Source organism: Canis lupus, chromosome 13 (genome assembly GCF_011100685.1).
Source record: "Canis lupus familiaris isolate Mischka breed German Shepherd chromosome 13, alternate assembly UU_Cfam_GSD_1.0, whole genome shotgun sequence".
NCBI lineage: Eukaryota > Metazoa > Chordata > Mammalia > Carnivora > Canidae > Canis > Canis lupus.
The window spans coordinates 57,151,840-57,171,856 of NC_049234.1; the positions used below are offsets into that span (position 1 = coordinate 57,151,840).

Below are 20,017 nucleotides of genomic sequence, written 5' to 3' on the forward strand. Positions count from 1 at the left end.
CAGAGAAATACAAATCAAAAGCACAATGAGCTATCACCTTATACCAGTCAGAATGGCTAAAAAATTAACAAGCCAGGAAACAACAAATGTTAGCAAGGATGCAGAGAAAAGGGAACCCTCTTACACTGCTGGTGGGAATGCAAGCTGGTATAGCCACTCTGGAAAACAGGATGGAGGTTCCTCAAAAAGTTAAAAATAGAGCTACCCTAAGATCCAGCAATTGCTCTTCTAAGTATTAATCTAAAGGATACAAACAGTGATCCTAAGGGGTACCTGCACCCCAATGTTTATAGCAGCAATGGCTACAATAGCCAAACTATGGAAAGAGTCCATATCCACTGACAGATGAATGAATAAAGAAGAGGTGGGATATGTATACAATGCAATATTACTCAGCTATCAAAAAATGAAATCTTGCCATTTGCAACCACGTGGATGAAGCTAGAGGATATTATACTCAGTGAAAGAAGTCAATTATAGAAAGACGATTATCATGATTTAACTCATATGTGGAAGTCAAACAAGACAGGATCATGGGGGAAGAGAGGGAAGAATAAAATCAGACAAACTTAGAGAGGGAGACAAACCTTAAGAGACTCTTAATTACAGGAAACAAACTGAAGTTTGCTGGAGGGGAGAAGAGTGGAGAGGACATAACTGGGTGATGTGCATTAGGTAGGGCACTTGATGTAATGAGCGCTGGGTATTATGTACAAATGATGAATCACTAATCACTACATTCTACCTCTGAAACTAATAATATACTATATGTAAATTAAGTAAATTTAAATTAAAACAAACAAAAACAAAAATCTTTGGAGACAAACAGACCAGTAGTTGGGTTTTAGTTAGTAATTTAGTTCTTCTAAACACTCTGTAAACACTATACATTAATAAGTCTCCTTGTTTTGCTATGTACATATAACAGAAGATTCACAAATTACTAGCCATTGTTGGATCAATGAAACATTAAGTTCTTAAAAAAGAAAAACATTTCATTCTTTCAATGAGTGTAGTAATTCACAAGTAGCCACCCACCATGCTACTCAAAACTACTGAATTGTCTCATGTTTGATATGACTGTGTTTGACTTAGATATTATTAGGAATTCTCTATCCTTAAGATAGTATAACATGTATATGAACAGACTTTCAGCAGGTAATTTCAGGAATTTGCAGCTTTTTTATTACTCTAATTTTAATATTCAAATACATCTTTAAAGTATAATTGTAGAAAGTAAAGAGATACATGCAGAATTGATTAATATAATGGATCTCTGCACTGAAAGCTCCCTCTGCCTGTTAAAAGCACTTCCCTCACAGCTTCCCCCAAACTTTTCAGAGAAATGTTTTCTTCTTACCTATATATTTTTGCCTATCTAAACTTGCACACTCAAACTGCCATTAGTAACTCTCATAAATTACTGTAGATATGAGTCTATATGTATGTTTGTATACCTATATGTATGCATTCCTAGGATATACAAATTGTACACATGGAATACAGTATATAGTTTAATCATAACTTAGAGAATGAGTGAAATAGCTAATCAGAGAGCAAATCTTCTTTATAAAGGCAGTTCTAATATATATGCACAGTTTTGATCACTCAATAAAGACAAATGTAGGATTATTCTTTGATAAATTATACTGTTCAAGAATATACTATCTATTTTGAAAAAATGAAAGCATTTTTCTAACCTGAAACTACCCTGTATTTTACAATAGACAGGCACATACTCCTGGGAATACATTTTATTTTAATGATAGATATAAAGAGTAGATAATGTTCATTGAATAAATACAGTGTTAGGCAGTAAGTAATTTCCATATAATGTTTCATAGCATTGCTATAACTTCGAGATGAAGAAAGCAAGAAATTGAGTTTCAATCACTTGCACAGAGAGAGCTGATAAATGGCAGAGGCAGGACTGGAATTCAGGCATTCTGATCAGAATCTATGTGCCCAAACCACTAGAGTATGCTGCCTCTCACAAGCAGCATATTACCCATGATATTCAAGTTAAATCAATCACATTTCAGAATGTACAATCCTTCATTCTGCAGAATTTTAAGAAAAATATTCGTTTTTGCAAAAGTAACCAGTCTGTAAACATATTTAGTTTTAACAGCACATCTCACCTATTTATATGAACAGAAGGAGTATATTTCAGTTAGCAGTTCTCAACTGGGTATGATTTTGCCCCCAGGGACATTTAACAATCCATGGAGGCATTTTTGACTATCAAAATGATGAGTGGGAAAAAAAATGGTGAGTGGAATATCCTACTGCATCTAGTGGATCAGAGGCCAGGGATTCTGCTAAATATCCTACAAAGAATAGGACCAACCTGTTGCCCAACAAAAAAATATCAATTGTAACCAGTGGCCCAAATTATCAATAGTACCAGTGCTGAGCAACTTTGATTTAGGAAAGAAAAAAAAAAAAAAAGCAAGATCAAAAATAAATACAAGGTATGCTCTAAAACTGCAACAAAACTAATCCAAGACCATTGAGGGGTAAAAAGAAAAAAAATCTATTCTATTATTCTCATATATAATACCTGCAAATGGATGAAACGATTTAACCACTTAATTGTCTTGGTAATGGTCCTCAGAAGCATCACACACACACACACACACACACACACACACACACACCTTGTGCTTCCATAATTACCATCTTTTGTTAAAATTTTGAAATTAAGATTAGTTTCCTTTTGTTGCATAAAAGAGCATACCAAATAGAACCAAAAGTTCAACCCCTTTGATGTTCTTTGGTAATATGCCTAATTAAAAATAACTAGGCTCTCCAAAGCATAATTACAGAAGCACCTAATACACTACATTTCCAGTCAATTTTGTTTCAAACATAAATATGCACCAGAAGTATGAATGATCGACATACTACTCCCTGCAGTATCTGTACTGTTTCTGAATCAAGGCTTTTTCTTGAGCTCAGTATTTTCGCTACATTTTCCTTGCTATGCAATCATTTCCCAGTTGGACAATTAATAAGTGCTTTTTCTCCACAGCCCTTGGCATGTAACCTCACTTACCCTGTATTTTAGCATGCACTATATACCTTCTTCACTCTGACTGGTTTTGGCAGTGACCCACAATCTAAATCTCTTTCCTCCATTTGATATAAGTGAAACTATAATTATCTAGGGGTAATTTCAAATTACTACTTCATTCCACTAGCAACTGATGAAGATTAGTGGTCTTGCCTTGCATCTGAGTAAGTCAGCAACATAATCACAAGAGAACTCAGCAGGCAACATTTGATTCATGTGAACTCAATTACTTCTGTCAAACATATTCACTTCAATAAAAAGCAAAAACTTCCAAAATGGGTTTTTGCTAATAATTTCGTATTCAAAAAAAATTCATATGACTCTTAAGGGAAAAAAAATTGCCCAGATTTTATCAGAAATAATAAGAAATAACAAGTAGGAAAACATACTTATATAAATGGACTTAATACATTATTAGTTTCTGAAAATAACATTTCAAAGAAATAAATCGTATCCTTAAAACAGTTTATAGTTGAAAATTTGAGCATATAAGTAAGCCTTGGAAAAATAAATGCATTCTATAATTTAAGTTAATACAATGGGAACCAGAGTATTTTGTTACCTCATTAAAACCAGGTTATTATGGGAAAGGTTGTCAATTTCCCTTAAAGGAGGTTAAATAAGGGGATGTGAAGATGATAGATCATGAATTGCTAAATGGACAGGGATTCCTGAATCACTTGATTGTCTTCTGGGTTTGAAGCCACGTGTTAATGAGCTGCCTAGCATTCTGAATCCTGAATGTAGTCTCTAGAAGACCTTGGGTCAAGTACATCATGCCTTACATCAAGTCACATGAGCATGATCTGACACCAACACCTGATCAAATCCTAGCACAGACTTACCAAATATTAACATAGGATAATCACTACAATGGATTGACTCAAACTTCAGCTTCTTTATATAGTCATATCCGTAATTAAATCCCAACATATTTTGATTATCAAAGAAACAGTAATTAAATGTAAATGTCTAATAAGCATATATTACAAATATATTTTAGGATGTGATGTTCTGAGGTCTAAATTACTAAGATAGTCTCTATAACAGTTCATACATCATATGCCAACCATATATGGCTTAACACAAAGAACCTGAGTATTTGCCCTGAGAATCTTAGGACTAAGAAATGACTGGTTTAAGAGACACATTTGTCAATTTTGTGCTCAAACTTTCTACAGATAAATACAAAGGTAAAAAAGAAATCAATACAGTAGTTTTCCCTTACCCACTCTTCTGTTTTCGGTGGTTTCAGTTACCTGTAGTCAATCGCAGAACAGAAAGAGATGATTCTCCTGACATATTGTCAGAAGCTCAATAGTAGCCAAATGATAGGTCACGGTGCCTATGTCATTCCCTTCACTTCATCTCATCATGTAGGCATTTTATGACCTCGCATCATCACAAGAAGGGTGAGCACAAGATATTTTGAGAGAAAGAGTATAATAGAGACCTCATTCACATTACCCTTATTGCAGTATATTATTATAATTGTTATATTTTATTATTCCTTGTTGTTAATCTCTTATCATGCCTCATTTATATATTAGACTTTACTATAGGAAAAAGGCTATAGTATATATTGGGTTTGGTACTATTTCATCCATCCCTGGGGATCTTAGAATGTAACCCCCTCCAATAAGGGAAGACTACTGCAATTTTAAAGCACAATATTCTTTTATAACTTTGTCCATTCTACTCTATGTTTAGATTCATTTCATCTCTTCTTGCCTTTTGATTTCTTTCTCGTTTCTTAAGGTAACATTCACCACCCCGGCCATCAAGGAGTGTGTGATCTAGTGGGGGTGAAGAGAATCATTAATCAAGTAATAAATTAACAAAAAGATGCAAAATCATAACTCTAAATGGTTCTATGAAGGGAAGACATATAAGTATATAATAGATAGGCCTGATCTTGAAGAGTCAGGGATAGCTTCCCAGAAGAAGGGGTGCTGGAAGAGAGAACTGAAGGATTAGTATGAGCTAATCAGGTATGAAATAGAGAATGTTTCAGGCAATGGAACAGAATCATAGGAAAAGGAACAGAATCACAGGGAAAGTGGGCATATTGCTTATGAGAAAGTGAAAGAAAGCCAGTGTGACTAGGGCTGAGAGAAGAGGAGGAAGCACAGTTTAAGATGTGTCTGGAGCAAAATCATGCAGGATCTTAAGCTACTGTAAAAACTTTTATCTTAAAAGAAATCATTGATGTATTTAAAGTTTGAGGTGGGGGTAAAGTGGGGACAGAGAAGGATGGGTGTGTGAGACAACCAGATTTGTGTTTTTGTAGAGGCGATACATTCACATGCCTCAAAAATCAAAATATTATTATATCAAATCTTTCATTATATTTGAAAGTAAAGTTCCAGTAAGATATGCTTATAGATTGGAGGAAAAGAAATAGAGAAAAGTGGATGAGTTTAAGAGACGGCCTAGTGGTAATATCTATGAATATTTTGTGACAGGTAGAAACCAGGTAGTGAGTAGGAAGAGATGTTAAGGATGATTCCTAGATTTCTAGTTTAAAAACAACAAGATCCTCACTTAACAGTTTGGGGATAGTATGTTAAGACCACAGAGTGATTTAAAGTTACGGTTGACTTGTTTATGATACACACAGAACACAAATATTTCATCTGCATCTTCATATTACACGTAGATATAAGTGCCTGGGGAATATCGTTGATACCTTAATTGTCCAAAACAAGACTTTCAATATTTATTTATTCATTCAATGATGTAAATTATTTCTAGAATAAACATTTGAAATTCCTCATAGAGTGGCCACATACCATCTGTATTTTTGGGAAAAAAAAAGAGGCACCATTTATATGGACTACATTGTGTGGAATACCCTCTGGGACTGTGAATCTCATAGCCTTCATGACCCCACAACATTTATTTATTCTTACTAGCAGGATGGGGTAATGAATGAATTTAGACAGTCCAGCTAAGTGAAGTTTTCTACAATGTAATCTCTCTAGTTCACTCCACTGTCTTCCAGTTAGGTTTCTACTCTTCAATTATTGAAAGTATGAGAAGAGAAAGATACCCACTGAGTGCCCAGACTAAGAAACATTCTGTCAAAAAACCTACTTCTCTAAAACACTTTCAGAATAAGCATATACAGAATCCTTTAATCCTGGTAACAATAAAAAAATATCCTCTAAACATACAGAGGACTATCTGTCCATTTGGATGAAGGCAAAGGTCATTGTGATCTGACCTAAAGGGCCCATATACCATCCTCTAAAGTGACATAAACAAATAATCAAATAGAACAATTGTTTTATAATACTAGTAAACAAAATTTTTAACAGTAAGATTTATATTGCAAATATTTTAGACAAAATAATGAAATGAATTCAACAGATTATAATCTCCTGTTTCTGATTCTATAATTATATATGTCATCATCTTACACTAAAAGGACAGTTCAAGAAGACAAATTAAGATAATGTTAGTTAGAACTTTCCTTATATCCAATCCCAAATAAAAGATAATTCATTTTCCTGAAAAGTTTAAAATTATTTACAAAACATGTTTGATTTAATAAAATTTCATATATATGTATATACATATACAAAGGTATAGAGAGTTGTAGACTACATAAAAAGATAACGATAACCTTAATTGTAGAGGATATTGTAGGAAGACAAAATAAGAACTTTAAAGATGGTGCAATGTATTTCTAGAGAGAAATAATTCAGCAAAGTCACTATTTTTTACTGATCATTTCCCCAGTTTTGATTCCCTGGTTCTATAATCAATCTACACTCAGGCCTGAACAAACTTGAGCAAGTTTGATTCACATTATATAGTGGATTTAGGGGGAAAAATGCACCTGAAGCTACCAGGTTGGATTAGGGTACTTTTCAGCATTTAGTTTTCTCTTCAGTTAACAGTAACTCTCATTATCTATTTAGCCTGTGCACAGCATGGTGAAAACAAATGAAGGTTTACAAGGACGAATGAATTTTTTTAAGTAAAAATGTTTTCTTCCACATAAGCTGTTCTTTACTTTGACATAAAGTGCTAACCTATTCCAAAAAGCCATTGTTAAATATCTAAATTTAACTCACCACACTGTGGGCAAAATGAGGATATTTTCAAATGCAGAGGGAAGGATACATGATGAAGAGGGAAGTATACATGATCAAGTTTCAATTTATTTATTTATTTTTTTTAATTTATTTTTTATTGGTGTTCAATTTACTAACATACAGAATAACCCCCAGTGCCCGTCACCCATTTCAAGTTTCAATTTAAAAGAAAAATTAAAACAGGAAAAAAAATCCCCATGTGTAAATTTTTTTGAAATAATTTTTTTTGTATTGGCTCTATCTCCAAAAGTTATTCTTTTGAGTGCTACGTATTTTATTTAAAAACAAACATCCAATAGGAATTATATGTAAACAATACAGTAAACTAAGTGCTGTTAGCTGACAAATATTATCATATGGAGTTTATACGGTCAAACTTATTTCTGAGGAATCTTTTAAAGGCAGTTAAAAGCATGCCAAACAAGTCTCATCTAGTGTTTGCATTTGAATTTTATGCAGCAAGGTAAGGGTACTATTTTCTCTTCATGGGGAGAAAATAGCAGTAGAGTAGCAGACAATACTCATACAATCAAAAAATCCTTTGGGTTGAGTTGCTCAAAAATAAAACTTCTGAAAACAAAATGAATATGAAATACTACACTGCAAGTAAGACTTTCTGAGTGTTAATTATATATATTCAGCAAAATATTACATTAAATCTTAAATTGTTGCCAGAAACTTTAAAATTCTGAGAGAAATCAAACTTCAAGAGAAATAATCTCCATAAATTAGCAAAGTAAAAGGTCATCTGCTCATAATCATTGGAGAAAATACATATATATGATCTAGCTGAAGCAGACAGCACCTGCCAGTCTGCAGGCAAATTCTTACCTTGACAGGTGCCATTTTTCTCTTCATATCCTGCCTTGCACATGCATTTCCCGATGGGCACCAGCCACTCCCCTTCAGCACTGCAGTGCATTTTGGGTGGTTCATCTGTCACAGAATGGTTGACACAGGAGCCCGACACTTCAAGCAACTGCGAAGAATCAGCTCCAGTGATTGTGTCAGGGAACACAGCCAAGTGTCGTACCACAGAAGGACATTTTTTATAGTATACACGCACAGAAACCAGAGCAATGCAAGCACCAACATCTTGAAAAGCAAGATAAAATCCCTTTTTGCTTAGAGGTCCTACATCTCTGACCTCTGTATTCAGTTTCATAACCCGGTCACCAAGATCAAGCTCTGTAAAGCTTTCATCGGCAGCAATGGTATCAATTTTGATGTACTGATTTTCCTTGATGTTTCTCCCGTTCTCATCATCTGACTCAAAGTAATACATGTTAAAGGTTTCCTTACAGGTTCCCAGTCCTCCAGGAAGGCTGTTGCAGTCCCGCAGAGTAAACTTGAGTTCTATAAAGATTCTGGAAGCACCTTCATTGGAAATCCAACTGGTCAAAAGCCAGTTATTCTGATTCTGCTCCATAACTTTGCATACTTGGTATGTGTGGATAGGGGCATAATTTTCATCAACTTCACCAATCTCTTCCCACTGTATAACATAAAATAGACAATTTTTAATATTTAGAAAATAACTAGCAAAAAGTATCAAAAACTATTTCATATGTAGAAATTTTTGCAGCCTTAATCTGCGGTATTGGGGGAAGGAATTCTACGATGATAACTTTTTATTAAATACCTTTTTAAATTAGGTAAATTAATAGCACATTGTTCATTGTCTGCGCTAACTCAAAAGTTAATACATATGAATTTGAGTGGAAAAAAAGAAAAAAGGCATATGTTCCATAGAAAAGGCAAAAGTAAATAGAATGTGAGTGCTGTTATCAAGAAGGAGAACTGAAAGGAAAGTACGTATATTTGAAAGATTTTTAAGTATGTAAACTAACAGAGTAGATAAAGAGTGACAGAAAAAGGCAGTACATTTTTTAAAGATAACAGTGAATAAAAAGCAATAAATGTGGAAAAGAAGGTAGAAAAATGTAACTTGAATCCACATTTATTTTATTGTGTCCTATTATAAATAACTCATCACTATAATAATACTTGAAAGAAATTTCATTAGTTTAAAACTAATAGTAGATACTTATTTCATTGACTCAACCTATTTAGGATTCTTTTGCAAATGGGATAGCTAAATGTTTATTCATAGATTTATCAATGAAGCATAAACTAAGAGACAGATATAAAATAGGGATAAAAAGTATATATGAAAAAGCCTTGTCATTTTGAATACTGAGTTTTTGTTATATTCTGGGAATGCATTAATTATTTTAACCAACATGTTATTTTATGTGTAATGACCTTAAGAGTTCTGAATATATACAAGATACAGAAAAAAATTAGTATGATTTATGTAGCTGCCAAAGTATTAGGTCAAAGAGATCCAAACCAATCTCTTGGGCAGCCTGGGTGGCTCAGCAGTTTAGCGCCGCCTTCACTCCAGGGTGTGATCCTGGGATTGAGTCCCATGTCAGGCTCCCTGCATGAAGCCTGCTTCTCCTTCTGCCTTTGTGTCTGCCTCTCTCTCTCAGTCTCTCTCTCTCATGAATAAATAAGTAAAATCTTAAAAAATAAAAATAAAATAAACCGATCTCTTACCCAATAAAATATTTCAGTCTTAATACTGTGATGTAACCATAATCATTTTCTGAACAGCAAAGAACCAAATTTCTTATTCTCCATAAAAACATTATTATTATAATTTAAGAAGTTGTTTAAATTTGTATAGAATCTGCGTGCATAAAACTATATATATATTTGTTTTAAATCTTTAAAAAAAGACCCTGAAACAGAGCAATGAAATCACACTGGCTTTCAATAAATCCAGAATGTGATTTCAGACATTAAATATTATAATAAACTTCATAGAACTTCATCTCTTTAGACATGAAATTAAATAGAGCATTGTTTCTTGGTTCTGTTCAACTGACAGAGATGTGAAAAATGTGGAGTCACAAGGGACACACATAAATCGTGTACCTCAGATGGTCCCTCTCAAAATTCTAGCTGCCATCAGACAGACAGAAGTAAAAGGTGCTAATGAGAGAAAACTGCTGAGCTCCTGAAATTCACAAGAGAGAGAGACATCAAGATTTTATCTGAACCACTTTCACATCGTGGTGTTATGTGAAGCCTTAGTTCTTTCATTTAATCTCACTTTTGTCTTCCCTCAAAATGTACATAAACTCTACTTAGCTTCAGATTTCCAAAACAGCTTTCTTTTTCAGCAGTCCGTCACTAAACTATTTACATTATCTTCCTGAAGTGATCCAGCTATCAATCTCTTTATTATATTACTGAATGCCATTATTAATATTTCATGCAAAAGAATACCTCAACTAACCAAATGAAAATCATACAAGTAACTTCACATATCAAAGTTAAATACATATTCTTTGAATTAGTAAAATGGAAAAAAGCATCAAAAACTTTCTTCTCTAGGAAAACAAAATTAAAATGCTACATTATCTCTGTTTTAGACTATTTTATATCTTCCAATACAAAACACAAACAGAATTTCAAATCCTTGCCCTTAAATAATTTATGCAAAAACTATCTCTGCATCATATATTCCAATAGGACACTGCTAGCAAGTAGAGGACTCAGACAAGTAAAATGAATCAGAGCAACAGCATCTTCCAAGATTATAAGGCAAGCAATTCACAGTCTTTGTCTGTACAAAGTCCAAGGTACCACAAATATTATTAAAAATGCAAGCCAAGCAGCACTCAACAAGACAGCTTAATAGTTACTGCTTCAGGTGATAATTTCAAAGTATGTGCGTAAGCATCTTACTTCTCTGAATATTCTCAATTAAGAAGAGAAAAACTATAATTTTCTTTGATGTTAGAATCCATCATGGTGGGATTTTATTTATTTTTCTTTTCAAGTGTCCAAAATATAAATGAAGGCTCACATTTTCTGTTTTTAATGAATGAACAGAAATACTTTAATTTAAATAATTATAGCCATAAGCCATTCAGAGAATCAACTAGAAAATACATACAATTTCCCATAAATATCTGCTGCTATGTAGATGAATATGCTAAGAAATAGACGAAAAAAATCATCTATTTTGGATTTGCTAGTTGAACTAAAACTTTGAATTCTTCCAAGTTTTCTTCCTTTTTAATACAAAGTGTGCATCTTGATGTCCTCAGCAAAGATAATACTGATGTAGAAGAAACAAAGGGGATAAAAAGAAAGAATACCAAAAATTTAAGAATGTGGCAGGTACATCTTTGCAAATGTCATGTTAAGGAAATTATAGCCATATAATGAAGCCCACAAATTGAAAACACAACATTTTTGGTTCAATTTTGTTGGGTTTCCTATGATCCCATGGTTTATTATTTTTATTTTCTTAAAGATGTTATTTATTTATTCATGAGAGACAGAGAGAGTGAGAGAGGCAGAGACATAGGCAGAGGGAGAAGCAGACTCCCTGTGAGTAGCCTGATGCAGAACTTGATCCCAGAACTCCAGAATCACACCCTGAGTCAAAGGCAGACACTCAACCACTAAGCTACCCAGGAGTCCCGATCCCATGGTTTAATAAAAGTATTTGCTGTTCCTTTATTACTGCAAGCAACGTACCTGGGCATTTTTTTTTTTTCATGATAGTCACACAGAGAGAGAGAGAGAGAGAGAGAGAGAGGCAGAGACATAGGCAGAGGGAGAAGCAGGCTCCATGCACCGGGAGCCCGACGTGGGATTCGATCCCGGGTCTCCAGGATCGTGCCCTGGGCCAAAGGCAGGTGCCAAACCCCTGCGCTACCCAGGGATCCCGTACCTGGGCATTTTGAAGGCATTTTGAAAAGGTGGACACTGAATGCAAGTCTAGCCACTCCTCAAGGTCCACCCTCTGAGCCCGTGCTTTTTGCTACGTTTCTTTCCTCCTTACTCCTATTACTTTAAGATTAAAGAACTGGTTTTACACAGTCAGCTTGGGCTAGTTCCTTTGCCTGATGGGCACTGAAAACTCTAAGTCAGTTGGATTCAAATCCTATGCCTGACCAGGTATCTCAAGCCAGCTACAGTCATGAGAGTTGTGGCAAACAAAAAAGGACTTATTTTCATAAACATGTGTGAATCATGATAAACATACAAATGTTAGAGTTACCAACCTTTCCCATACAAAGCAGAACTACCCATAACTCAAACCCTCTATTCCAGTCATTTAATGTCCAGTATAAAATATTAGAAGGGGTCTTAAAAGATCTGGCCCTACCATTCATTTTAGAAATGAGGAAGTTGAATACCTGACAAAATTCCAAACTCTCAGAGGACCACCCTTTCCATCTGAGCGTCCCCTCTGCCTGTGTCTACCTCTGTTTTCTTGTTGGCACATCTCTGTCCTTGATGTATATGTGTGTGGGATTCCTTGATTCACTGCCATCAACTGCTACCCCACTCTGTCAAAACAAAATTCACTTTTTTTTTTTTTTGGCATCACCTCACTAAACTTTTCTTCTTTCTTTCTTTTCCTTCCTTCTTTCCTAACTTCCTTGCTTCCCTTCTTTCCTTCCTTTCTCCTTCCCCCCTTCCCATTTCTCTTTCTTTCCTTCTCCCCCTCCTTTCTCTCTCTCTCTCTCTCTCTATATATATATATATATATATATACACATATATATTTTTTAATACTCTGAATCACAGATATGAGAGTAGAGACATGATTTCTTATTCTCTACTGTATCTCAGAGTCTGACAGCACAAGGGCACAGATTAGGGCACTTCTATATTTTGTATGACTGAATTAATATCAAATATATACACATTCCTCCTTAGTGCAGAGATCTGCCAATTCAAAATATGAAATAATTCAATCATGGTAAATAAACAATTGTATGATTTGTCTTTTGGGTTGTTTCACACAAAGATAAATTTTGTTCTGTGTAACCTGTCTGAATTTCATAAATTTGAAAAGGAGAGTTTATAAATTCATGGGTCTTTTAAATTAGTCTTCAATAAAAAGCTGTAAGCAGGGCAGCCCAGGTGGCTCAGCAGTTTAGCACCACCTTCAGCTCAGAGCCTGATCCTGGAGATAGGGGATTGAGTCCCACGTCAGGCTCCCTGCATATAGCCTGCTTCTCCCTCTGCCTGTGTCTCTGCCTCTCTCTCTCTCTCTCATGAATAAATAAATAAAATATTTTTTTTAAAAGCTGTAAGCATTTAAGACATTTTCTCTTAGTCCAATAATTCAATTGGACTACAATTGTTTGGCTTTCACTTTTGTGTATTAACCTATGGAACTATTTTTCATTAGCATTATATTTTAACAGTTTTAACTTATAGCTTAGTTTAAATGTTATTTTTTTCTATGATATACTTAAAAATATTCTTTTCACTTTTCACTCACTAATCTTCTTCACTATTCAGAGTAAAAGCCCAGAATATATCATATGAGTCAGTGACACTGCACTTTATTTCATATTTCAGTCAAATAACATTAGGACTATCTTAGTGATTTTTTTTTGGCAGAGAGATATAAAAATATAGCTAAGAATCAATTATTTTCACTTTTACTGTGATATGCCCAAAGCATAACTTTGTAGCAAGACCTTGTTTACCACATAAATGCTTCTTTGAATATATGGATAACTGCCCATTATCCTTTATGTTACAATATTTCGTATAATGCCTTTGAAATGCTCCAAAAAATTAATTCTGGGCTTCCCATTATATTTAAAATACTTTTAGATGTCATTTATTATGATCTGCAGTGTGTGCATATGTGTGTGCTTGTTATCTGTGTATACTGTATATTTCCTAATTTCATTGAGGATGTCCTGATTTCAAATTACTAATTAACTGCTGTTTTTAAAAGAGCACTACTTCTCCATGACCTTAGAAAATGCCCAGGAAATAGTGTGGCAATATGCTCAAATTTGAAGTAAGGCACTTTAACCATTTTAACCAATGAACAACACATTCCAATTGTCACCCCATAATATGTTTACCTAAAGTCTAGAATTTCTAGAAGCTTCTTGCTATGTAAAAACCAGATGAAATACAGTATAAAAAATCAGAATCTTCAAACTAATCAAAGATCTTCATTACTTCATCTTATTTTTTTTCGATTTTGCTATACTGATTAAAATTGGGTAAAATACATTGAAATAAAGATCTAAATGAATTGCTTATTTTTTTGTTTTCCCCAGGTACATGATAAACAATACTAATACTCTTCCCCATAACATTTTGTAAGACTTACTATGCTTACATAAAATTATTATGTTTTTCCTTTCTGATGGATGTACAATTGATCTCACTTGTCTGTGTGCATGAAAAGTCAGTCTTAATTTAAGACATTCAATCCAGGACATTTGCTCTGAGAGAAACTGAGCCTGAAAATCCTCAAAGTTAAGTGACTTGGGAACATGATTAATGGCAGAAAAGGTGGAGGAATCCTGTTATTATCAGGACAAACTTTTTTTTTATCTGTTTATTATTACTACCTTTGGTGTGTTACTGTCAAGTAGAAGCCATTCCTCATCACGAAGAAATACTGTATTATTATGACTAGTACATGTTGAGTGCAAATATGAATTCCAAGTCTGCCGGCCTATCTAGTGGCCGCCCAAATGCTTAAGCACTGAGTCAAGAAGAGCAAACTTCACCTTGGATCATAATACTTTGAAAGACATTTTGTTATATAAATCAAATGTGATCCTGGGAGATGTGAAAACCTCACAACTAATATAGTACAGGAAAAGTAGTCTATAGCTAGAGCTAGTCAACCCTCATTTGAGATTAATATTCTTATTAGGTACTATGTGCATGAATAATCATAAAGAATACAACCAAATTATTTTGCAGATAAGTAAACTGAAGCTTAGAGTGATTGATATACTCATTAATGCCAAATTAATATCTGGTCAAAACTCTCTGACACTGTTTTCTCCTATTTTTTTTTAAATATTTTGTTTATTCATGAGTGACACAGAGAGACAGAGAGAGAGGCAGAGACATAAGCAGAGGGAGAAGCAGGCTCCATGCAGGGAGCCTGATGTGGGACTCGATCCCGGGACTCCAGGATCACGCCCTAAGCCAAAGGCAGACGCTCAACTGCTGAGCTACTCAGGTGTCCCTGTTTTCTCCTATTAAAGGTGGTTAAAGTTATAATAGAATAAAGTTATAACGCATAAAGCATAGTAGTGCTTGAGATTATTTTAACCAACAAGAGATAAAACTTTTCATTATCTAATAAACTAGGTAATTTTGTTTTCAAAAGATAAAATTGTGGGCCATTGTTGTAGAATCACAGCATTCAGCCCTCCTTGATCAGTTTCCTAATTTTTGGATCAAGGCCATGCATGTTCCACTGAGTTCCAGAAGGTTCTTGGTTTTTACGTATAACCATAAGAACAGAATTATTTAAAAGTAATAAAATACATAGTATAAAGTTTCTGCTTCAGATATTCAATCTTTCTAATAGTCATGGTTCTTTAGTAAAGTAAATATGACAAAATATATCAACTTTCAACAAAAAAAATTTGAATCAACAATCTTGTTCCATTTCTTCAATAATATGTTAGTGGAAAAAGACTGCATCAGATAGGCATTTGAGTTGCTTAAAACATCTTTAAGGGGCACCTGAGTGGCTAAGTTGGTTAAGTGTCTGCCTTCTGCTCAGGTCATGATCCCAAGATCCTAGGATTAAGGCCAAATTGGGCTCCCTACTCAGTGGGGAGTTTGCTTCTCGCTCTCCCTCTGCTTACTCATTCTCTCTCACTCTCTTTCTTTCAAATCTTTTTAAAAATCCTTAAAATTGACAAGTATGGTATAGAAATATTACTAGAGATGACTCAATTTTCTGTGAATAATAAAGGTGAAGTCAATTACTTTATTGTCAGTGGAATTGTACAAATATTTGTGGGCTCAAATTCAAGTCATGAAACAAAAACACTTGAGAAAGAGAAATTAAACTTTCAAGTTTATATGAATATTTTCACAGGGAACCATAGACAATCAAGCATCTATATACAATCAACACTAAATAAACATGAATGGCAAAGAGGAGATTTCTTTTGCCCTAGGAAAACAATTTATAGTTATTTTTTCTTGAGTGTTGCAGTCAGCAATTTTTTTTAAAGGAAAATAAATGAAAAGAAAGAAAACAAAGTCTTTATTTGTTAAAAAAAAATTATCCAAATGCAGATGAAATGAATTGGACATGGGGAAAATCAAAAGGCCCATATCAGCTAAAATATGCACAGAGAAGTTCATGACTTTAGCAAAAAACAGTAATTCCTAGTAAATATTATAATGAACTTAATCTAAAAACAGAAAAGAAAATGTCTATATCACAATTGCTTATGCATTTATTGTTATTCCATACTCACTATAAAATAGTTTCACATAAAATGATTAAACAGGTTATAAATATTTAAGTTTTAAAATCTGGCTTTTTCCCTTGACAAATTCACTTAGGGAAATAAATTCAAACTTATCAAATGGTCAATAGTTTCAAAGGTAGCAAGAGCTAAGTGGATAAGTATGCTTGGAATTAACAAATGAATAAAAATTTAAATTTAAATTCTTAAATGATTTCATTAGTGTTTTTCAAAAAGCAATCCCATTAAATATGATACATGTTATCTAGTATGTCAGTGACTTTCTGCCATGAATTATAATTATAATTTTATATTTTATTTTTTTGAATTATAATTTTAATAGCAGCTAAAACCAAATAGACTTATAAACAACTAATTTAGTTTAGTTCCATATCTGTTACATTGCTTAAGTTATAGTAGCTTACCACTGTATATTTTCTAGCATATTATATTAAGAGATGATCAATCCAACATTTAATAATATGTAAAACCATTGGAATATTAATACTCTTTCATGTACTGAAACAAAAAAAGTTTTTATAATAAAAATTTACATAGTCTGTGAGTGTCTATCTTTCTCAAGAAATGATTGTGATCTCAATTCCATACAAGAGTATAAATTTACTCTTTTTAAGGTCGAAAAAGTCATATGTTTCTCTTATGTCTCAGGATTTCACAGTGGTCACACACATGCTGTAAAAAATTCCTCCCTGACAGTCATTGTGAGATGTTAGAAAAGATTCTCCTAATGTTATTTAAATGTATATCACCTCAATAACACTTAAAATTTCAGAGTGACATTACTACTCTCTTTAATATAAATACTGTCCTCTTACACATAGCTACAAATTCTGTGGAGAAGCTTTCATTTCAAAACAATATGAAAGTTTCCGTAAATGAGGGGGGAAAAAAACTATTTTACTTGGGATTCAATTTAATGAAAATAAAGCATATTAACCTTTGGTGCACTTAATGTTTCAGGCAAAATAGATACAATTATGTCCTTCCCATTCTGGCAAGAAAAAAAAGTTTCAGTAAACCATTTGCAACTCTGGATTATTTATCCAGCCTATAAAAGATACCAGAAAATATAATATTGTCTGTCCTCTCTAGTATTTACTCTGGCCTCATTTTTCAATAGATAATATTGCACTTGTGATGTAGGCCTTGACAACAGTGCCCATAAATCAATTCCATATTTCACATTAATCATGTTCTTGTAATCAGTGGCTATTCAACACAAATTTCCATCTCATTTTTTGTTGGAAAACAGCCACATTGGAGCTTTGAGCTTATTCAAGTAAAAGTGACTATATTGCCATAATATGGACTAAAGTCCACTGCATCTACTTGCCACAGTTGTATTAATGAAATCCTGTAGAAAATGAGGCCACCTAACATTTAGCGTGTGGTCATCAGGAGCTGGAACTTCAATCGTTTATTTTTTCAGAGTCCCTGTACTTCTCTCTTTCAACTAAAAGAAGGAACAGCTTTAGGTCCATTGCAAATCCCTCCTCCTGTATTTTTCGAGCCTTGTCTGGCCAAGACATGGATCTCAAAAAAAAAAAAAAAAAAAAAAAAAAAAAAAGCTCTTTGAGTAAAACTACACATTTCTTCCAAAAACTTAAAATGGACATTTAAAATGTTTAGTGATAGTTCTAAAATGATAATTTCAAGATCAGTGTGTATTTTTTCATGCTTTTGATCATTAGTTTAATGCAAATTTAATTTTTACCTCCATTAGACTGTGGAATTTTATAACAGAGAATTCTTTTTTTTAATTTATTTTTTATTGGTGTTCAATTTACCAACATACAGAATAACCCCCAGTGCCCGTCACCCATTCACTCCCACCCCCTGCCCTCCTCCCCTTCTACCACCCCTAGTTCGTTTCCCAGAGTTAGCAGTCTTTACGTTCTGTCTCCCTTTCTGATATTTCCCACACATTTCTTCTCCCTTCCCTTATATTCCCTTTCACTATTATTTATATTCCCCAAATGAATGAGAACATATAATGTTTGTCCTTCTCCGATTGACTTACTTCACTCAGCGTAATACCCTCCAGTTCCATCCACGTTGAAGCAAATGGTGGGTATTTGTCATTTCTAATAGCTGAGTAATATTCCATTGTATACATAAACCACATCTTCTTTATCCACTCATCTTTCGAAGGACACCGAGGCTCCTTCCAGAGCTTGGCTATTGTGGCCATTGCTGCTATAAACATCGGGGTGCAGGTGTCCCAGAGTTTCATTGCATCTGTATCTTTGGGGTAAATCCCCAACAGTGCAATTGCTGGGTCGTAGGGCAGGTCTATTTTTAACTGTTTGAGGAACCTCCACACAGTTTTCCAGAGTGGCTGCACCAGGTCACATTCCCTCCAACAGTGTAAGAGGGTTCCCTTACAAACCTCTCCAACATTTGTGGTTTCCTGCCTTGTTAATTTTCCCCATTCTCACTGGTGTGAGGTGGGATCTCATTGTGGTTTTGATTTGTATTTCCCTGATGGCAAGTGACAGAGAATTCTATCTGAAGACAGTGATGACTAACATTTATAGAAATTATTTTTACCTATAAATTCAATCTAAATATTTTTTACTGAATTTTATTATCATTGTAATTTGGAAATAACTTAGAAAATAGATTTTTCTAAGGATTCTAAGCAAATACGAAACCTTACAGTATTTGTGGAATTGCAATAGTAGGGAAGATAATCTTACGTTTATTCTTTCTACTTGGATTCTGCCTACATTTTTTTCTTATCTTCAAATATTGTTTATATCTCTTTGTTTCATATATTGTTTCTTCTCTCTCAAGCAATTGTCTCTTTCTTAGGTTAATAACCATAAATGGGAATAATGATATTAATTTTGTAGTGTGATGTTAATTGTAAAATTAAACAAGTTATTAATTGTCTTTTTCTCTGCTTATCAACACAATCCCCTTCACCAATATATTCTGGTAATTGGAAATATACATAGAGTAAATACACATTGTAAATCTGTTACAGATAACAGATAAGGCTTGTTATGATGCAGAAATACAGAATTTTTTAGCCTAATAATGTTAGATGTTATTTGATACTTCCATATGTATTTGTAGATGAACAAACAGAGCTTTTGATATGATAAAAAATATATTCATAATTACAAGAGTTAATTGTCTCTGACATCCATTTATTCTTTTGTGTTATACAACTAATACTTTATATGGTATATAACTAACAGATCCTAGTAAAGATGGCTCAGTGGGCTCCTGGGGATCTCAAGAAATTTGCTGATATTTCTCTATTCCAATTTTTGTTAGTTATACTTAATATAGAAGAAATTTAAACGTTTAAGTATGTGTTTATTAGGAGAAAAGTAGCAGATATGGAATCAAGTTTTAGAAGGGCTATTGGGCACAGGAACTCTTCTGTGCTACTGGTGGGAGTATACATTAGTAGCAAAATTTGGGGAGCTGCCTGGAAATATATTGCAAATTATTATTTTTTTAACTAGAATGTTTACATGTGACTAGAAATATATATGTCAAGATGT

At 33.7% G+C, this 20,017-nt stretch overlaps 1 protein-coding gene across 4 annotated transcripts in view; it reads right to left on the reverse strand.

Annotated features, from left to right (window-relative positions):
- EPHA5 (EPH receptor A5) overlaps positions 1-20,017 on the reverse strand; it is a 345,340-nt gene that overhangs the window by 265,876 nt on the left and 59,447 nt on the right. For all 4 annotated transcript variants that reach the window (XM_038556196.1, XM_038556194.1, XM_038556195.1 and 1 more), the window contains exon 3: positions 8,011-8,674. In XM_038556196.1, the coding sequence (XP_038412124.1) occupies positions 8,011-8,674 (664 nt within the window). The remainder of the gene's footprint in view (positions 1-8,010; positions 8,675-20,017) is intronic.